This window comes from Molossus molossus, unplaced genomic scaffold (genome assembly GCF_014108415.1).
Source record: "Molossus molossus isolate mMolMol1 unplaced genomic scaffold, mMolMol1.p scaffold_m16_p_33, whole genome shotgun sequence".
Taxonomy (NCBI): domain Eukaryota; kingdom Metazoa; phylum Chordata; class Mammalia; order Chiroptera; family Molossidae; genus Molossus; species Molossus molossus.
This window is the reverse complement of record NW_023425370.1, coordinates 488,315-503,897: the sequence shown is the minus strand read 5'-3', so window position 1 is coordinate 503,897 and position 15,583 is coordinate 488,315. Positions and strand designations below refer to the sequence as shown.

The window sequence follows — 15,583 nt, the reverse complement described above, 5'->3', positions numbered from 1 at the left end:
ACACCCTTCTGCTGGGTTGCCCTAGCAGCAAGTTCCTTCCTGTGAGTGTTTTCAGCCTCCAACTTTAGAGGTTTCTTCTTGATGGCTTTATGGTTACAGCTGGCCCCCCACAACCCCCAAGCTGTGCAGGGGGTCTTGATATGGGGTAGGTGGCTCTTTTGAGGCCAAGCAGGGCCAGGAGTGCCCAACCTGAAGAGCTACAGGGCTGGAAGTTTTTTATAAAAGGGGTTGTGCAACCCATCATGGTCTGCTTCTACTGGTTTTCATGGTTTAAATGATAAAATCAAAATGCTTTTAAAATTAAAAACATGAGAAAGTAGGGCAAGTGTAAACAGGTTAAAAAACCCACTAACCATAAAGGAAAAAATGTTGTCGTTGTTGTTGTTAATCCTCACCCAAGGATATTTTTCCATTGATTTTTTTTTTTTTTTATCCTCACCCGAGGACATTTTTCCATTTTTTGTACAGACAGAGTGGGAGGGAGAGAGAGGAAGAGAGAGAGAGGGAAACATCGATGTGAAAGGGACACATCGAGTGGCTGCCACCCGCACGACCAACCAGGGCCGGGGACAAACTGCAACCGAGCTACGTGCCCTTAGCGGGAACCGAACCCGGGTCTCACCGGACCGCAGGCGGACGCTCTAACCGCTGAGCCAAACTGGCCAGGGCTCCATTGATTTTTTTTAGATGGAGTGGAAGGGAGGGAGGTGGGGGAGAGAGAGAGAAACAGGTGAGAGAGACACATCAATTGGTTGCCTCCTGTATTACCCCTACCAGGGCCAGGGATTGAACCTGCAACCTGGGTATATGCCCTTGACCAGGAATCAAACCTGAGGCCCTTCAGTCTGCATACCGAAGTTCTAACCACTGAGGCAAACCGGCCAGGGGTAATACATACTAATATATAATTATTTTAAAAATATTTTTATTGATTTTTTTAGAGAGAGAGGAAGGGAAAAAGAGATAGAAACATCTTGATCTCTGCCTCCTGCATGCGCCCACTGGGGATCAAGCCCACAACCTGGGCATGTGCCCTGATTGGGAATCAAACTGGTGACCTCTTGGTGCATGGGTCGATGCTCAACCACTGAACCACACCAGCCGGGCAGCCGATAAAATATTTATTAAATACAAAGAGAAAAAGAGTAAACTGACAGTGAAGAGGCCTGGGCAACTCCGCCTGAGGTGATCAAAATGCCTCCAGCGCTTGGACAAGTGGATGCTGTGCCACCTGATGGGATGCAATAGAGAGAGCATCAACTCCATGGTAACCCTGCCACAAATGCATAACCAGTCTAAGCATGAGGCAATCAGACAAATAAATGCATATCGAGAAACAGGATACAAAATAACTGTCCAGTGGGCTGTAAGTGTCATGGCATGAAAGTCAAACACGAAGAGCTGTTCTGGATTGAAGGAGACCGAAGAGATGTGAGGGCACCTGCTAAAAGTCATTTGGGATAACTGGTGTAAGCAGGGAATTTGAGGTCTCTGAGTTAAGAGTATATGACATTTGCCTGGCTGATGTGGTTCAGTGGTTGAGCACCAACCCATGCACCAAGAGGTCACCAGTTCAATTCCTGGTCAGGACACATGCCCAGGTTGTGGGCCTGATCCCCAGTGGGGGGCATGCAGGAAGCAGCCAATCGATGTTCTCTCTGATGGATGTTTCTATCTCTCTCTCCCTCTCCCTTCCCTCTCTAAAGTCAATAAAGAAGAAAAAAAAAAGAGAGTATATGACATTCTTTGTACAGCTCTTTTAACTTTTCTTTAACTTTATCTTTTATTTTATTTTTTTCTTTATTGAATTTAGAGAGAGAAAGGGAGAGGGAGAGAGAGATAGAAACATCAATGAGAGAACATGATTGGCCACCTCCTACATGCCCCCCACTGGGGATCAGGCCCACAACCTGAGCATGTGCCTTGACCAGGAATTGAATTGGCGACTTCTTGGTGCATGATGGGTCATGCTCAACCACTGAGCCACACCGGCCAGGCTATTTTTATTTTTTAAAAAACAGCCCTGGCCCTGGCCGGTTTGGCTCAGCGGTTGGAGCGTCAGCCTGTGGTACAGAGAGACCGGGGTTCGGTTCCCGCTAAGGGCACGTACCTCGGTTGCAGTTTGTCCCTGGCCCTGGATGGTCATGCGAATGGCAGCCACTTGATGTGTCCCTTTCACATCGATGTTTCTCTCTCTCTCCCTCTCCCTCTCCCTCCCTCCTTCCCTCCCACTCTGTCTGAACAAAATATGGAAAAATGTCCTCGGGTGAGGATAAAAAACAACAACACATTTATTGTTCAACTAATCACTGAAATCCTTAAAATGAACTGGATGCTGCAACAGCGGCCTCTTGGGTTGAGGTGTTGTTCCCTCACGGAACCCATGCCTGAACCTACACTATATGATTTTTAGGTGCCTCATTCGACCGGTCCAGCGGTGTTTCTCCGTTTAGCCTTGGCCCTCCAGTTACACTTCCTCTTCCACGTGGCGGGGCAGCTGCACTTGCCGCAGGTGGACTTCCGAAAGTGGCAGGCCTTGGAGCACAGCGGCGGCACAGCACACGCGTCTTGTGGTGGCACTTGCCGGACGGGGACGTCCCCTTCGTCATCTCGCTTCTGCCACCGAGACCATAAGAGAAACTTTTCTTTAACTTTAAAATTACTCCCAAAAATGTCATATCTTTTAATTTCTCTTGGAAATATTTAAGGCTCCCTGTGGTGATTACTGTAAACACTCCTGGACTCCAGTGGGCTCTGCAGGTACACATTTTCGTCTCAGTCAAAAGCAGCCACCAGAGGGCATCGTTTACCTAGGTTGGCCATAACATTCCAATTCCATTTCTTGACAAATGTTAAACTTGGATGGGCAGGATCTGTATGTCTGGAGCATGTGTTTTCCTTGGAAAGGTGGGCACTTGCTTGGACTCGTCCACTCCCACCCTCTTCCTCAGTTTCCACTGGACTTTCACAGAAGGTTAGGTTGGGATTGAAGCTATGAAGTGCCCCTCTCATGGGTCTCAGCCAGGGGCAAGTCCCAGCTCTTGGAACAACCTACAGACTTCAGGGGCATGCTGTTCCCTGTGAGTGGCTCTCCTGGGTATCACTGTCCCTGGAGGTATCACCCTAGCCCTCAGTGTAAAATAAAAATAATATCAATTTGTTAAGGGGTTTATAACCCTGTAAAAGTAAAGTACATAACAAATAATCCACAACTCAAAGAATAAATAGAGGGGAAACTCCTGTAATAGAAAAAATGAAAGGTCTCACCCAGCTAGTGTGGCTCTGTGGTTGAGCATCGACCCATGCACCAAGAGGTCACCGGTTTGATTCCCGGTAAGGGCACATGCCCCAGTTGTGGGCCCAATCCCCAGTGATCCCCAGTGGGAAGCATGCAGGAGGTGGTCAATCAATTGATGTTCTCTCTCATAAATCTCTCTCTCTCTCCCCCCCTCCCTTCCTCTCTCTCTAAAGTCAATCAAGAAACAAAGAAAGAAAAGATGAAAGTTCTCAAATGAATGACCTCAGCTTCTACCCTAAGAAATTAGAAAAAGAACAGCAGCCCTGGCCAGTTTGGCTCAGGCGTTAGAGCACTGGCCTGCAGACCAAAGAGTCTCAGGTTCGATTTCCAGTCAAGGGCACATACCTTGCTTGCGGTTCAGTCTCCGGCCCTGGTCGGGGTCGTGGGGGAAGCAACCAATCGATGTATCTATCCCTCTCACTTCAATGCTTCTCTCTCTCTCTCTCTCTCTCTCTCTCTCTCTCCTCTCTCCTCTCTCCTCTCTCCCTCCCTCCCTCCCTCTCCCTCCTACTCTATCTGAATAAGTGCGAAAATATCCTCGGGTGAGGATTAAAAAAGAAAAAGAACAGCACAGTAATCAGAAGAAAGGAAATAGTAAGGTCAAAGTGAAAATTAATGAAGTTGAAAAAGAGAGAATATTTATGAATCCAAAAGGTGTTAAGATCAATAAAATTGACAAACCTTTGGCAAGATGGACAAAAAAGAGAAAGAAGACTGAAATTACCCATATCAGGACACAAGCTGCCAAAAGTCACCCAAGGAGAAAACAACCTGAATAGCCATGAATCTATTAAAGGAATTTAATTAGTAGTTAAAAATTTTTCCCAGAAAGAATTTTAGGCCCAGATGGCTCCACTGGGGAGTCCTACCACACACCGAAAAAATAAATAAAATGACTTTTACAGACTCTTTTTCTCTCTTTTTTAAAATCTTTTTTTTAAATATTTATTTATTTATTTTTTTATCCTCACCCGAGGACATTTTCGATATTTTGTTCAGATAGAGTGGGAGGGAGAGAGAGAGAGAGAAACATCGATGTGAAAGCGACACATCGAGTGGTTGCCACCCACACGACCCAACCAGGGCCGGGGACAAACTGCAACCAAGGTACGTGCCCTTAGTGGGAACCGAACCCGGGTCTCTCGGACCGCAGGCCAACGCTCTAACCACTGAGCCAAACCGGCCAGGGCTCTTTTTTAAAATCTTTATTGTTGAATGTATTACAGATGTTCCTCGTTTTTCCCCATTGACCCCCTACTCACCCCTCCCATCCCCCTCCTGCCTTTTCCTACACTGTTGTCTGTGTCCATTGGTTATGCATATATGCATATAAGTTCTTTGGTTTATTTCTTCCCACCCCCAACCCCCTTCCCTTTGAGGTTTGTCAGTCTAGCAACCCATTTGTACTTATTTTTTAAATTTAGTTAATTCATTTATTTTTGTTACAAATGTTTCTCCTTTTCCCCTCACTGATTCCCCCCCTCCTCCCTCCCCACCCTGGCCCCAGCTTTGTTGTCCATGTCCATTGTTCATGCATACATGCATATAAGTTCTGTGGTTTATCTCTCCCCCACCACTCCCTCTTCTGGGGATTGTCAGTCTGTACCCCACTTCCACATCTTTGGGACTACCCCATTCCTCAGACTGTTATGTTCATTATATTCCACAAATAAGTGAGATCATATGATACTTGTCTTTCTCTGTTTGGCTTGTTTCACTTAGGATGACACTTTCCAGGTCCCTCCATGTCATCTCAAAGGATAAGAGATCTTTCTTTCTTACAGCTGCACAGTACTCCATTGTGTACATGTACCACAGCTTTTTTATCCAATTGTCAAATGATGGACATTTGGGCTGTTTCCAGATCTTAGCTATTGTAAATAGTACTGCTACAAACATGGGGGTACATATATTCTTTCTGATTGGTGTTTCAGGCTTCTTAGGGTATATTCCTAGAAGAGGGATCACTGGGTCAAATGGAAGTTCAATTTTTAATTTTTTGAGGTAACACCATATTGTTTTTCATAGTGGCTGTACCAGTCTGCATTCCCACCAGCAGTGCACTAGAGTCCCCTTTTCTCCACAACACTTTTCCCTCGCCAACACTTGTTTGATGATTTGTTGATGGCAGCCATTCTGACAGGTGTGAGGTGATACCTCATTGTTGTTTTAATTTGCATCTCTCTGATGATTAGTGATGTTGAGCATTTTTTCATATGTCTCTTAGCCATTTGTATGTCCTATTTGGAGAGCTGTCTATTTAGTTCCCCATTTGTACTTCTTAATCCCTTCACCTTTTTCACCCATTCCCCCAAAACCCCTCCCATCTGGCAACCAACAAAATGTTCTTTGTATCTATGAGAATGTTTCTGTTCTGCTTGTTCATTTTGTTTGTAGATTCAATTGTCGATATATATATATTCATTGCCATTTTGTTTGTTCATGTTTTTTATCTTTTTCTTTAAGAAGACCCTTCAACATTTCATATAATAATGGTTTGGTGGTGATGAACTCCTTTAGTTTTTCCTTGTCCAGGAAACTCTTTATATGGCCATCGATTCTAAATGACAGCTTGGTTGTAGGTTCTTGCTTTTCATCACTCTGAATATTTCTTGCCACTCCCTTCTGACCTACAAGGTTTCTTTTGAGAAATCAGTTGACAGTCTTATGGGAACTCCCTTGTAGGTAATTAATTGCTTTTCTCTTGATGCTTTTAAGATTCTCTCTTTGTCTTGACCCTTTTGCATTTTGATGATGATGTGTCTTGGTGTGGGCCTCTTGGGGTTCTTTTTTTTTTAATCTTCACCTGTGTTCAGATAGAGTGGGAGAGAGAGAGAGAAACATCGACGTGAAAGGGACACATCAAGTGGCTGCCACCCGCACGACCAACCAGGGCTGGGGACAAACTGCAACCAAGTTACATGCCCTTAGCGGGAGCCGAACCCAGTCTCTCTGGACCGCAGAGCGACTAACCGCTGAGCCGAACCAGTCAGGGCTATCATCCTAATTCTTATCTGCCACACGTGGGTGTGGGACCAAGCCCTCTGCCTCCTCCCCTCCTACCAGTCTCCATGGGGCTGCTTCTTTAATTCCGTAGTTGTAGGACTTCCATTCAGCTGGCTGTCAGGCGGTTTTGAATGACGGTTGTTCTGTAGTTTAGTTGTAACTTTGATGTGGTTGTGGGAGGACGTGATAACCCATTTACCTACACCACCATCTTGACCGGAAGTCGAAACTCTTGCAGAAAACTGAAGGGAGTATTTCCCAATCCGTCTGAGGTCAACATCACCAAAGAAATTACAAGAAAACTGCACACCAATATCTTTCATGGACAGAAATGCAAAAATTCTAAACAAAGTTTTAGCAAATTGAATACAATATATAAAAATGAAAATATATCATGAGTAAAAGCGGGTAATGCTAGGGATGCAAGGCTGGTCTAACACTGTAATGTCAATCAATGCCATGAATCATGTGTTTCTTCCAGTGAAGTTGGATCTCTGCCCAGCCCATCCTGGAAGAAGGCCATGCAATCAGCCAGCCACCAGGGGACGGTGCTCAGTGTTTGTCCCTAAGTGACCCCCACCACCCACCCCGTCTTGCCCAGGTAGGCCGCTTCTGGCTGGCACCCAGTCCCACAATACCCCGGGGCTTAGCGTGGCCTCGCCTTCGCACGCTGGTCCCGCCCCCTACGCCGAGTCCTCAGCCTCGGATTGGTCGCTGTGGCTTCCGTTTTCCTGGTGGGCGGGGCCGTGCCGGGGCGGGGCTGTGCCGGGGCGGGGCTGAACGCTGGGACCCAGAGGAGCTGCCCTGGCTATTCCGACATGCGGGCCGGCGCGGGCTCGACCGCGGCGGACACGGCGGACACGGGCGCGTCGGCCGATGGCGTTGGCCCCGCGGGGTCGCTGACTGCCGAGGCAGAGGCGGCGAAGCTCCTGCCCTTCCTGGCGCCCGGCGCGCGGACGGACTTGCAGGAGGAGGCAGTGCGGCACGTGTTGGCGCTGACCGGCTCGGGACCGGGCCGGACGCTGCTGGCCGGCCAGGCGGCGCTACTGCGGGCGCTGGTCGAGTTGGCAGCGGCCCCGGCCCCGGCCCCGGCCCGCGACGCCGCCCGCGCCCTGGTCAACCTCGCCGCCGACCCCGGTCTGCACGAGCCGCTGCTGGCGGCCGAGCCCGGACTGCTTGCCCGCCTGCTCGGCCGCGCGTTGGACCCACAGTGGCCCTGGGCGGAAGAAGCGGCCGCCGTGCTGGCCAACCTCAGCCGCGAGCCGGCGCCGTGTGCCTCGCTCATGGAGGCGCTGATGGCCGCGGAGCCGGGGGAGTCAGGCCTGGAGCGGCTCGTGCGCGCGCTGTGTACTCCTGGCTACAACGCCCGCGCGCCACTGCATTACCTGGGGCCGGTGCTGTCCAACCTCAGCCAGCGTCCCGCGGCGAGAGCCTTCCTGCTGGACCCCGACAGGTGAACACCAGGATGCTCGCTGGGAGGGGGTGGACGTGAGCAGGGACATCACTGAGTGGTCCCTCCCTTCAGGTGCGTGGTCCAGCGGCTGCTGCCCCTTACCCAATACCCAGACTCCACGGTGCGCAGGGGCGGGGTCGTGGGGACGCTGCGAAACTGTTGCTTCGAGCACCGTGAGTGGTGGTGGTCGGGGGCGTTGCAATGGGGGAAGACTGGGTTCTGGAGCCCCTCTGGACAGGCCCTCATTCTTGTCCCCGCCCCCCTCCAGGACACCACGAGTGGTTGCTGGGGCCTGAGGTGGACATTCTGCCCTTCTTGCTACTGCCCCTGGCTGGGCCTGAAGACTTCTCTGAGGAGGAGATGGAGCGTGAGTGGCTTAAGTGGTGCCTCAGGGTTGGCCTGGCAGGAGGAGAAGCCAGTAGTGGGAGGGGGAGGAAGTATCTAGATCAGGGCCCCTTCTGAAACTTTCTAACAGTGAGTTGCTGAGCACAGGTGGGGTTTAGAAAGATGAGATCTGGCCTGGTGGCCCAGCACAGGGACCCAGTGACTCCCACATTTGCCCCTAGAGTTGCCTGTGGACCTGCAGTACCTGCCACCAGACAAGCAGCGGGAGCCTGATGCTGACATTCGCAAGATGCTCATTGAGGCCATCATGCTGGTGAGCAGGGGGTCCTGCTGCAGTAATCCCATCCCCCCCCAGCATGTACTCTGACATCTAACTTCTGCTGTCTCCCAGCTGACAGCCACAGCACGTGGTCGGCAGCAGGTGAGGGACCAGGGAGCCTACCTGATTCTGCGTGAGCTGCACAGCTGGGAGCCTGAGTCCGATGTGCAGGTGGCTTGTGAGAAACTCATCCAGGTGGGTGCACGGTTTGGTGTGGAGGGGTGGATGGGGAGATTACTGTGGCGTGCCAGTGGCTACTCACGTGTCTCCCCTGCTGCAGGTACTTATTGGTGATGAGCCGGAGCATGGCATGGAAAACCTGCTGGAAGTGCAGGTGCCTGAGGATGTGGAGCAGCAGCTGCAGCAGCTGGACCTCCAGGAGCAGGAGCAATACCAGCGTGAGCAGCGAGAGCGGGAGCTGTCTCCAGAGTCACAGGCGGAGGGGGCTGCACCCACCTGAGGCCCTTGCAGCCCACCACCAGCTCCAGACCCACCTTTACTAGCCCATCACTCCAGGCCTCCCAGATTAGGTCTTCCTGCACACTGCCTGCAGGCCTCTGGGTCACCTTGCTTGGAGGCTGGGCCCTACTGAGACGCACAGCTACACTTAAGCTCTGGGTTCATGCTGAGGGCTCTAGGGCTAATGCCTCTTAAACATTAGAGGATTGAGGGCACCTCCCTGTGCCTGTTGCTTCCAGCAAAAATGCAGCTTGTTCAGAGGAACACTGTTCAGCCAGAGCTGGCCAGGCCCTGTGGCTCTCAGGTACCTCCGGCGGGGATGCCCAGTGGAGCCATGAACTTCCTCCCAGGCATGGTGGTAGGGCTGGACAGAAAAACATTGTAAGCCAGAGAGGCCATCTGGAGCATTCCAGTCCCATGGGTACTAGAGGGGTCTAGGCCAGGCAGATACCCAGGTGTAAGCAGTGTTCCTTTCTGCCAATCCCACCCCAAGTCCCTCCATCTGGGCCCTCAGCCTTTATGGGCTGACCTTTTAAGACCTTTGCCAGCTACATCCTGCCCATGGGGTCTTCTGGAGCTGCACCCCTGGCCTGTCATTGGAACATTGGTTGGGTACTACCTCCCCTTCATCCTCTTCACTTTCCCATGCCCTGGTTTTGCCCGCAGCCTCTTGCCAACATGAGACCTAGTTCTCCCAAGTGCCATGTGTGATCCCCCTAATTCTGCAACCTCCAAGTAATTATATAGGCTATCACGGGTAGGCTATCAGCGTGGCCCTTACCATTCTATACTCCCTTCCTGGGCCTCCCACCAGACCTAGTGCCATCTTTTGCATAGGACCCAAGTGCTGGCCTTCCCAGGCCCTGTGCACCCTGGTGCTGCAGTGCAGTTGGCTCCCCGGGAGTTCCCGGCACCGGCACCCCTCATACCCTCTGTCTTGGTGCTGTTTCCAGAGCTGGAGGTCTGCTCCCCTTGTGCTGTCCCGTGGAGGCTGGGTGCTTCATGGGTGCCAGCTCTCTGCCTCTGCAATCCCTTCTGTCCCCCCTCCCCCAATTAAAGCTCTGGCATGGCCAGAGAGTCCTGGGTTCGGTTCCTGCTAAGGACACGTACCTCGGTTGCAGTTTGTCCCCAGCCCTGGTTGGGATCGTGTGGGTGGTGGCCACTCAATGTGTCTCTCTCACATCGATGTTTCTCTCTCTTCCTGCTTCTCTCCCTCCCACTCTATCTGAAGATAAAATGCAAAAAAAAATGTCCTTGGGTGAGGATTAAAAAAAAGCTCTGGCATGGAGGTGTGTGCACTTCTTTTTCCTGGTTCAGGGGTATTGCCAGTTTTCCCCTAGGCCAGCTGGTTCACACCTCTGGCTCCACCCTGTCCACCTATTCTCCTTCAGTTGACCAGGTCCTGATGGTGGATGTGGAGTACAGCAAAGGTGGCTGCCTGCAGGCACCCATGCCTGGGTTGGCCCTTGTGATGCTCTGGAGCCCCAGCCTGGCAGGGCCTGCACCTTGTCTAAGGTGGGCCTCTGGGGGCCCTGGCTCTGGGCCATAGGTGCTCTTGGGAGTGCCCTGCTGCTGGGGCGATGCAGCTGCAGGAGCGGCCTTGGGGCCTCTGAGTTCTCTCTAGGCTCTGCCAAATTCACTGCAGTGAACTGCATTGGAGGATCAGTCAACACTGAGAGATAGCCCTCCTGCCCACCCCACCTGGAGCATGGCTGAGCACAGTGTGGAAGAGTGTGTGCTTGGGCCACATTCTGCTGTGCTCAGCCACCTGTGGGCGTGGGCACAGCTGGAACAGGGCCCAGGTTAGGTCCTGGCATTCTGCAGGAGAGGACTCATGGCTGCAGCACACACCCTCAACCCCTCTGCCACCTGCCCTCTTGTCTCTCAAGCCCATGCTCATCCCCTGCCAACATAACAACAGCTTTGAGGGGTCAGCTGTAGGGTCTCCTGTCATCTGATGGGAACACAGGCAAGGTGGATTGCCCTGGGCTAATGCAGAGCTTGGCTTCCACCCTGGGAGAGGGGGAGGGCACTGCCTTTCCTGATGTTTTAGGCCCTTCCCCAGCTGGCCCAGCTTCCACCTCACCACTGTGGGTAGGGGTGAGGTAGTTTGTCAGGTGAATCTCCCCTGTTACCCCTCCATGGTGCAGAAGGATCCTTGTGACCCAGGCCTTTGGCTGGGACTTGGGAAGGACACAGGGTGGCAGCACTCACCTGAGATATGCCTGGTGAGAAGGTGGGGCTGCATTGGGCAGGCACTCATTGAAGGGCAGCTTCCCTGTCACTGTGGCGTACAGGATGATATCTCTGGGGGCAGGGGCTCTTCAGGTGTGCCCCCACTGCACCAGGGTCCTGGCACCCCAGGGGTGTCCATCAGGTAGCATTCAGGCGGCACATGTTGGCCTGTTCCCCATTGTACTTCTTACTTGTGAGGATCTTGGGGGCCATGTAGGCCGTGGAGCCGCAGAAGGTGCTCAGCAGTGCATTCTTATGTCCCAGCAGGTCGGGGAAGCCAAAGTCTGCAAGGATGCAGGGCAGCAGAAGGGGTGAGGGTGAGGGAATGGGCTCTGGAGGGATGGCTGTGCAGTGGGTATGGGGCGTGGGTGGCTGTGGGCAAGGGTGGTGTGGAGGCCTCCTGGGAGGGTTGAAGGTCAAGCCAGCCTGGGGTCTAGTCTGGAGAGGACCAATGTGGAGACTGGCGGCCTGGCAGGGACAACTGTGTAGGGGCCTCCTGCAAGGTGAATGGCTGGGGTCAAAAGTCAGGGCAGGCTGGTGCAAGGGCAGAGGCTGGGCCACAGCCTCACCAGTCAGCTTTAGGAAGCCTTGGTCATCCAGCAGGATGGTCTCACACCTTAGGTCCCTGCATGGGGAAGTGCAGGTGGGGCTGGGCCTGGGCTCAGCTGGGCCTCTCCATGCAAGTAGGGGGCAGGCTGGGCAGCACCCTGACTGGTGCACGATGCCCAAAGTGTAGCAATGGGCCACGGCACTGACCAGCTGCCAGAACAGCCTATCACCTTCTCCTCCAGCCCTGGGCAGCAGCGGTGGTCCACACTGCATTGATATACTCCAACAAGTCACCATGGTCTGCTAACTCCAGCACCAAGTAGAAGCGCTGGCTGTTGTGTTAGGTCTCAAAGAGCTGCAACTGCAGGACCCCCACCCACCTGCTGTCACCCCAAGGAGGGGCTATAGAGTGCCCTGGATTGAGGTGTCAGGATGGGGAGGGGTGTAGGCCTGGGTGGGGCAGCAGGCGTGGTGAGGGCTGGTGCAGGTGATGGGCAGAATAGAGACTGCCATCTTGGGGTCTCAGCCCACCACATTCAGGTGCTTGTAGGTGGCATTGAATGATAAGATCTCACAGGCAAGAACTTTCAGGAGAAGTCCACAGGGCCCTCGGTAGTAGACAATCTTGATAGCCACTTGCAGTGGTAGATGGTAGCCTCTGTGTGAAGACCATGGCCCCTCAGGGCAGGATGTGACAGGACAGGTCCCGTGTCCTTTGTGCACTGTGTTGAACTTGGTGAGGTGAGACGGGGTAAGCAGAGTCCTTGGGTATAGCACTGACCTTTCCCTCCCTTCTTCTTGTCCCAGGCATTTATGAACTCAGGAATTTGAGAACTCTAAGTGGTCAGTCTGTGGGAGTCTTGGCCTCCAGAGAGGATGTGGAACTGGGAGAAAGCCGGAGCAGCTGAGAGGTGCTTGAGTAGGGTTAGTACAGGGCCTGCTGAGGCTGGGTTGGAGGGCACCCCAAGCCCCAGGTCACAGGGAGGAGGCAGGCTTTCTTCAAAGGTCAGAGGCCAGCTTGGGGATGTGCTGCATGCACCCCTGCATGGTGCAGGCCAGGTAGACTTTGGAGAAGGCCCTGGAACCAATCTTCTTGGAAAAGACCAGGTAGCCCTTTCCGTGAAGGTTCACTAGTCCAGCTTTCACCTGCCGCTGCCCTTCATGGAGAACAGGGTGCAAAGGAAGGGGCTGTGGCTGTCTAGCTCACAGTGGGCTCTTATGAGGGAGTGGAGGTCACAGATGAGGCCTGATGCGTCAGAGGGGCATGGGTGACAGGGCTGTAGGAGGCCAGGCAGGACCTGCACCCCCTCACGGCTACAGACAATGTTTGGAAGTCTTGCTGGGACTGGGGCAGGGGCAGGGAAAAGACCAGGGCTGACAGCTCAGGGTAGAGACTGACACAGCTGGGGACTGGTGTTGGGGAGGGCAGGCTCTGGGAAAGCAGGGCAGGTTCTAGAATGAAGGTTCTAGAGCTGCACCTGCACTGTGCCCTTGAAGGGGGTGTCCTTCTGCCCCCAGGACCTGCCTGTCCTGAGAACACCTCACTGAAACCAACCCTATGCTGCATAGGGCCCACTCTCTACGTGATGAGAACCCCTAGGGGCTAGTCAGGCTGAGGTCTCTGTGGGCCACACTGGATGTGGCTGGATACAAAAGGCCTTCAAAGAAGCTGAGGGTTGCCTGGCCAGTGTAGCTCAGTGGATTGAGCGTCACTCCATGGACTGACAGGTCCTGGTTTGATTTCCAGTCAGGGCACATGCCTGGGTTTGCAGCTTGGTCCCCAGTAGAAGGTGTGCAAGAGGCAGCCAATTGATGTATCTCTTTCGCATTGATGTTTCTCTCTCTCTCTAAAAAAATCAATAAAAAATATATTGAAAAAAAAAAGAAGCTGAGGATGGTGAGCGAGCATAGGAAGGCAAATGGGGTTTCTAAGGTCGTAAGGGGAAAGGGACAACACATGCCAGCAACTATTTCAATTTCACCCCTTGTCCTTTGGGAGGGTCCCGAGGTGGCAGCCAGGGGCGGGGGTCACTGGCCTTCCTCTGCTGAGGCCTAGAAGCTTTTCCTGCCTAGACAAGGCCTGCAGGAGGCTTTTCCCCCAGAGCTCTCTGCAGACTTAAGGACACATCCCCAAGGCAAGTGTGGCCCCCAGCCTGGGCCCACCCAAACCCTGCAGCTCCAGGAGAGAGCGGCCAACATGACCCTGCTTCTCCTGTCCTTGAGAATCTTCAGTGAGCACTATTACCACAGGGAATAGCAGGTGACATTTACTGAATGCCTGCTGCGTGCCAGGTGCTATATGAAGCAGACATAGTAGTTGCAACTACTACTTCCCACAGCCACACCTGAGGTGGATGTCTCAGGAGGCAGGCAGGGCACATTCAGGATCTAAAATCAGAACACAACCAGGTGATGCCCATTTTATAGGTGACAGAACTGAGGCCCAAATGTGCAGTCTCTCTGCCGTGAGCTGGATGGCACAGAGGCTGTGGACTGCTTTCTTGGGAGCCTCCCAAAGGGCCTGGGTCATGGTGGAGGCTTGGTTTCTGGGGACCTGACATGTCCCCCACTGGGACTCATGGTGGATGTGGTGTGCCCACTGCAGGAAAGTCCTGGGAATGCTCTGCCTGGGGATTCTCTGCCTGGGAGGCTGAGGCTCATTTTTTTATACCTGTTGGACCGTGTGCTGCTTGGGAGCAAGGCTTGTGTTTGCTATTCCCTTGCTCACCCACAGCCTGTGTCCAGCAAATTGCCTGGAATATAGCAAATGTGGACAAACTAACTGGTTTGTTGCTGACCTCTGAAGGTTAGGAAAACAGCAACCACTCCAGGTATTCCAAGCAGAGGGGATTTAAGGTGGGGCTGGAAGGGCTGGAGAAGGACCCTGTCTAGAGCTAGAGCAGCACAAGGGAAAACCATGGGGCTCTGGCCAAGGATGGCTGTGCTGCTGCCCACATGCCTATCACCTTCCTGGCTCCTACCAGAGCCCAGAACACACCGGAGGCCAGCAAGTTAGTCACCAGCTCCATCCACTTTCTTTCTGCAAAATCTGTCTTGCCCTCCTCCTCTTTCCCTGCACCCTATGTCATCCCTCTATCCCATGGACATTCCTTGAGCACCCAACATATGCTGGGCTTGGTGTTGAGCTCTTGGGAGCAAATCGCAGACATGGGCCTTTCATAGAGCTTACCGTTGTGAAAGGGAGATTGGCATTAATAATTTAATAAAAGTTAAATGATAGCGTGATGTGTACTGGGCAGTTTGCTTGGGGACTGAAGTCCAACTGAGGCTAGGGAAGGGGCAGGGCCTGCAGGGCATTTGGGACACTGGCCACGAGGAACATAGGCAGGGCTTCTGCAGGAGAACAAGCCATCTAGGTGTGAGCTTGGGAGAAGCCGCCTGTCACACCTGGCAACATCCACATGCCCTATTTAACCCCTCCCCCTCCAGCCTGGTGGGCTTCTTCCAGCCCCAGCTGCCAGCACCTCTCTTGGCCATCTGAGTTCTGACCCCTCCTTTGGGCTCCATCCCTACAAAAGAAACAGGCTGAAGCCCTTCTCTCAATGAAAGAAGAATGCCTTCCTCACTGTTTAGCTGCCACCCACCCCCATATTGACCTTGGGGCCTCACTTTACTACCCTGCACCCTTGCCCACAGCTCTCTGCAGACTCAACCTGCAGTAAGACAAGACACTTGTTACACCGTGGACGTAGTGCTGCTGACCACTTCCTTCTCAAAGTGTGCTATTCACTTCCTGGGCCTCTGAAACGTCACTCCCTCCTTGATTTTGGTCTGTGAAGACATCCAAGAGATTTCAGCTTAGGGCTCTTTGCAGGTGCCAGCGTCTCTGCCCAGAATGCTGGCTTCTCTCCCAGCTCCCAGCCGCGCCCACTTACAGCACGTTGTGTTTTTTATGGAT

At 52.8% G+C, this 15,583-nt stretch overlaps 1 protein-coding gene, 1 long non-coding RNA gene and 1 pseudogene across 2 annotated transcripts; 1 reads left to right on the top strand and 2 right to left on the bottom strand.

The window, feature by feature from the left end:
• Nucleotides 1-6,512: 6,512 nt before the first annotated feature.
• LOC118643268 lies at nt 6,513-8,608 on the bottom strand. The gene is made up of 3 exons (XR_004961977.1): nt 8,545-8,608; nt 7,690-7,776; nt 6,513-6,571 (listed from the first exon to the last, which is right to left on the bottom strand). It is a non-coding gene; the product is annotated as an uncharacterized LOC118643268 (long non-coding RNA).
• HGH1 (HGH1 homolog) lies at nt 6,566-9,940 on the top strand. The gene is made up of 6 exons (XM_036281231.1): nt 6,566-7,757; nt 7,830-7,930; nt 8,026-8,124; nt 8,324-8,415; nt 8,494-8,616; nt 8,702-9,940. The coding sequence occupies exons 1-6, from the start codon at nt 7,123-7,125 to the stop codon at nt 8,879-8,881; spliced, it is 1,230 nt and encodes a 409-aa protein (XP_036137124.1). The 5' UTR covers nt 6,566-7,122; the 3' UTR covers nt 8,882-9,940.
• An 890-nt stretch (nt 9,941-10,830) lies between these two features.
• On the bottom strand, nt 10,831-15,192 carry LOC118643252 (annotated as a pseudogene).
• Nucleotides 15,193-15,583: the final 391 nt, after the last annotated feature.

Coding starts and splice junctions, on each gene's coding strand:
- HGH1 (XM_036281231.1), top strand. CDS start 7,123: ATGCGGGCCGGCGCGGGCTCGACCGCGGCGGACACGGCGGACACGGGC. Junction 7,758..7,829: donor TTCCTGCTGGACCCCGACAG/GTGAACACCAGG, acceptor CCCTCCCTTCAG/GTGCGTGGTCCAGCGGCTGC. Junction 8,617..8,701: donor CTTGTGAGAAACTCATCCAG/GTGGGTGCACGG, acceptor CCCCTGCTGCAG/GTACTTATTGGTGATGAGCC.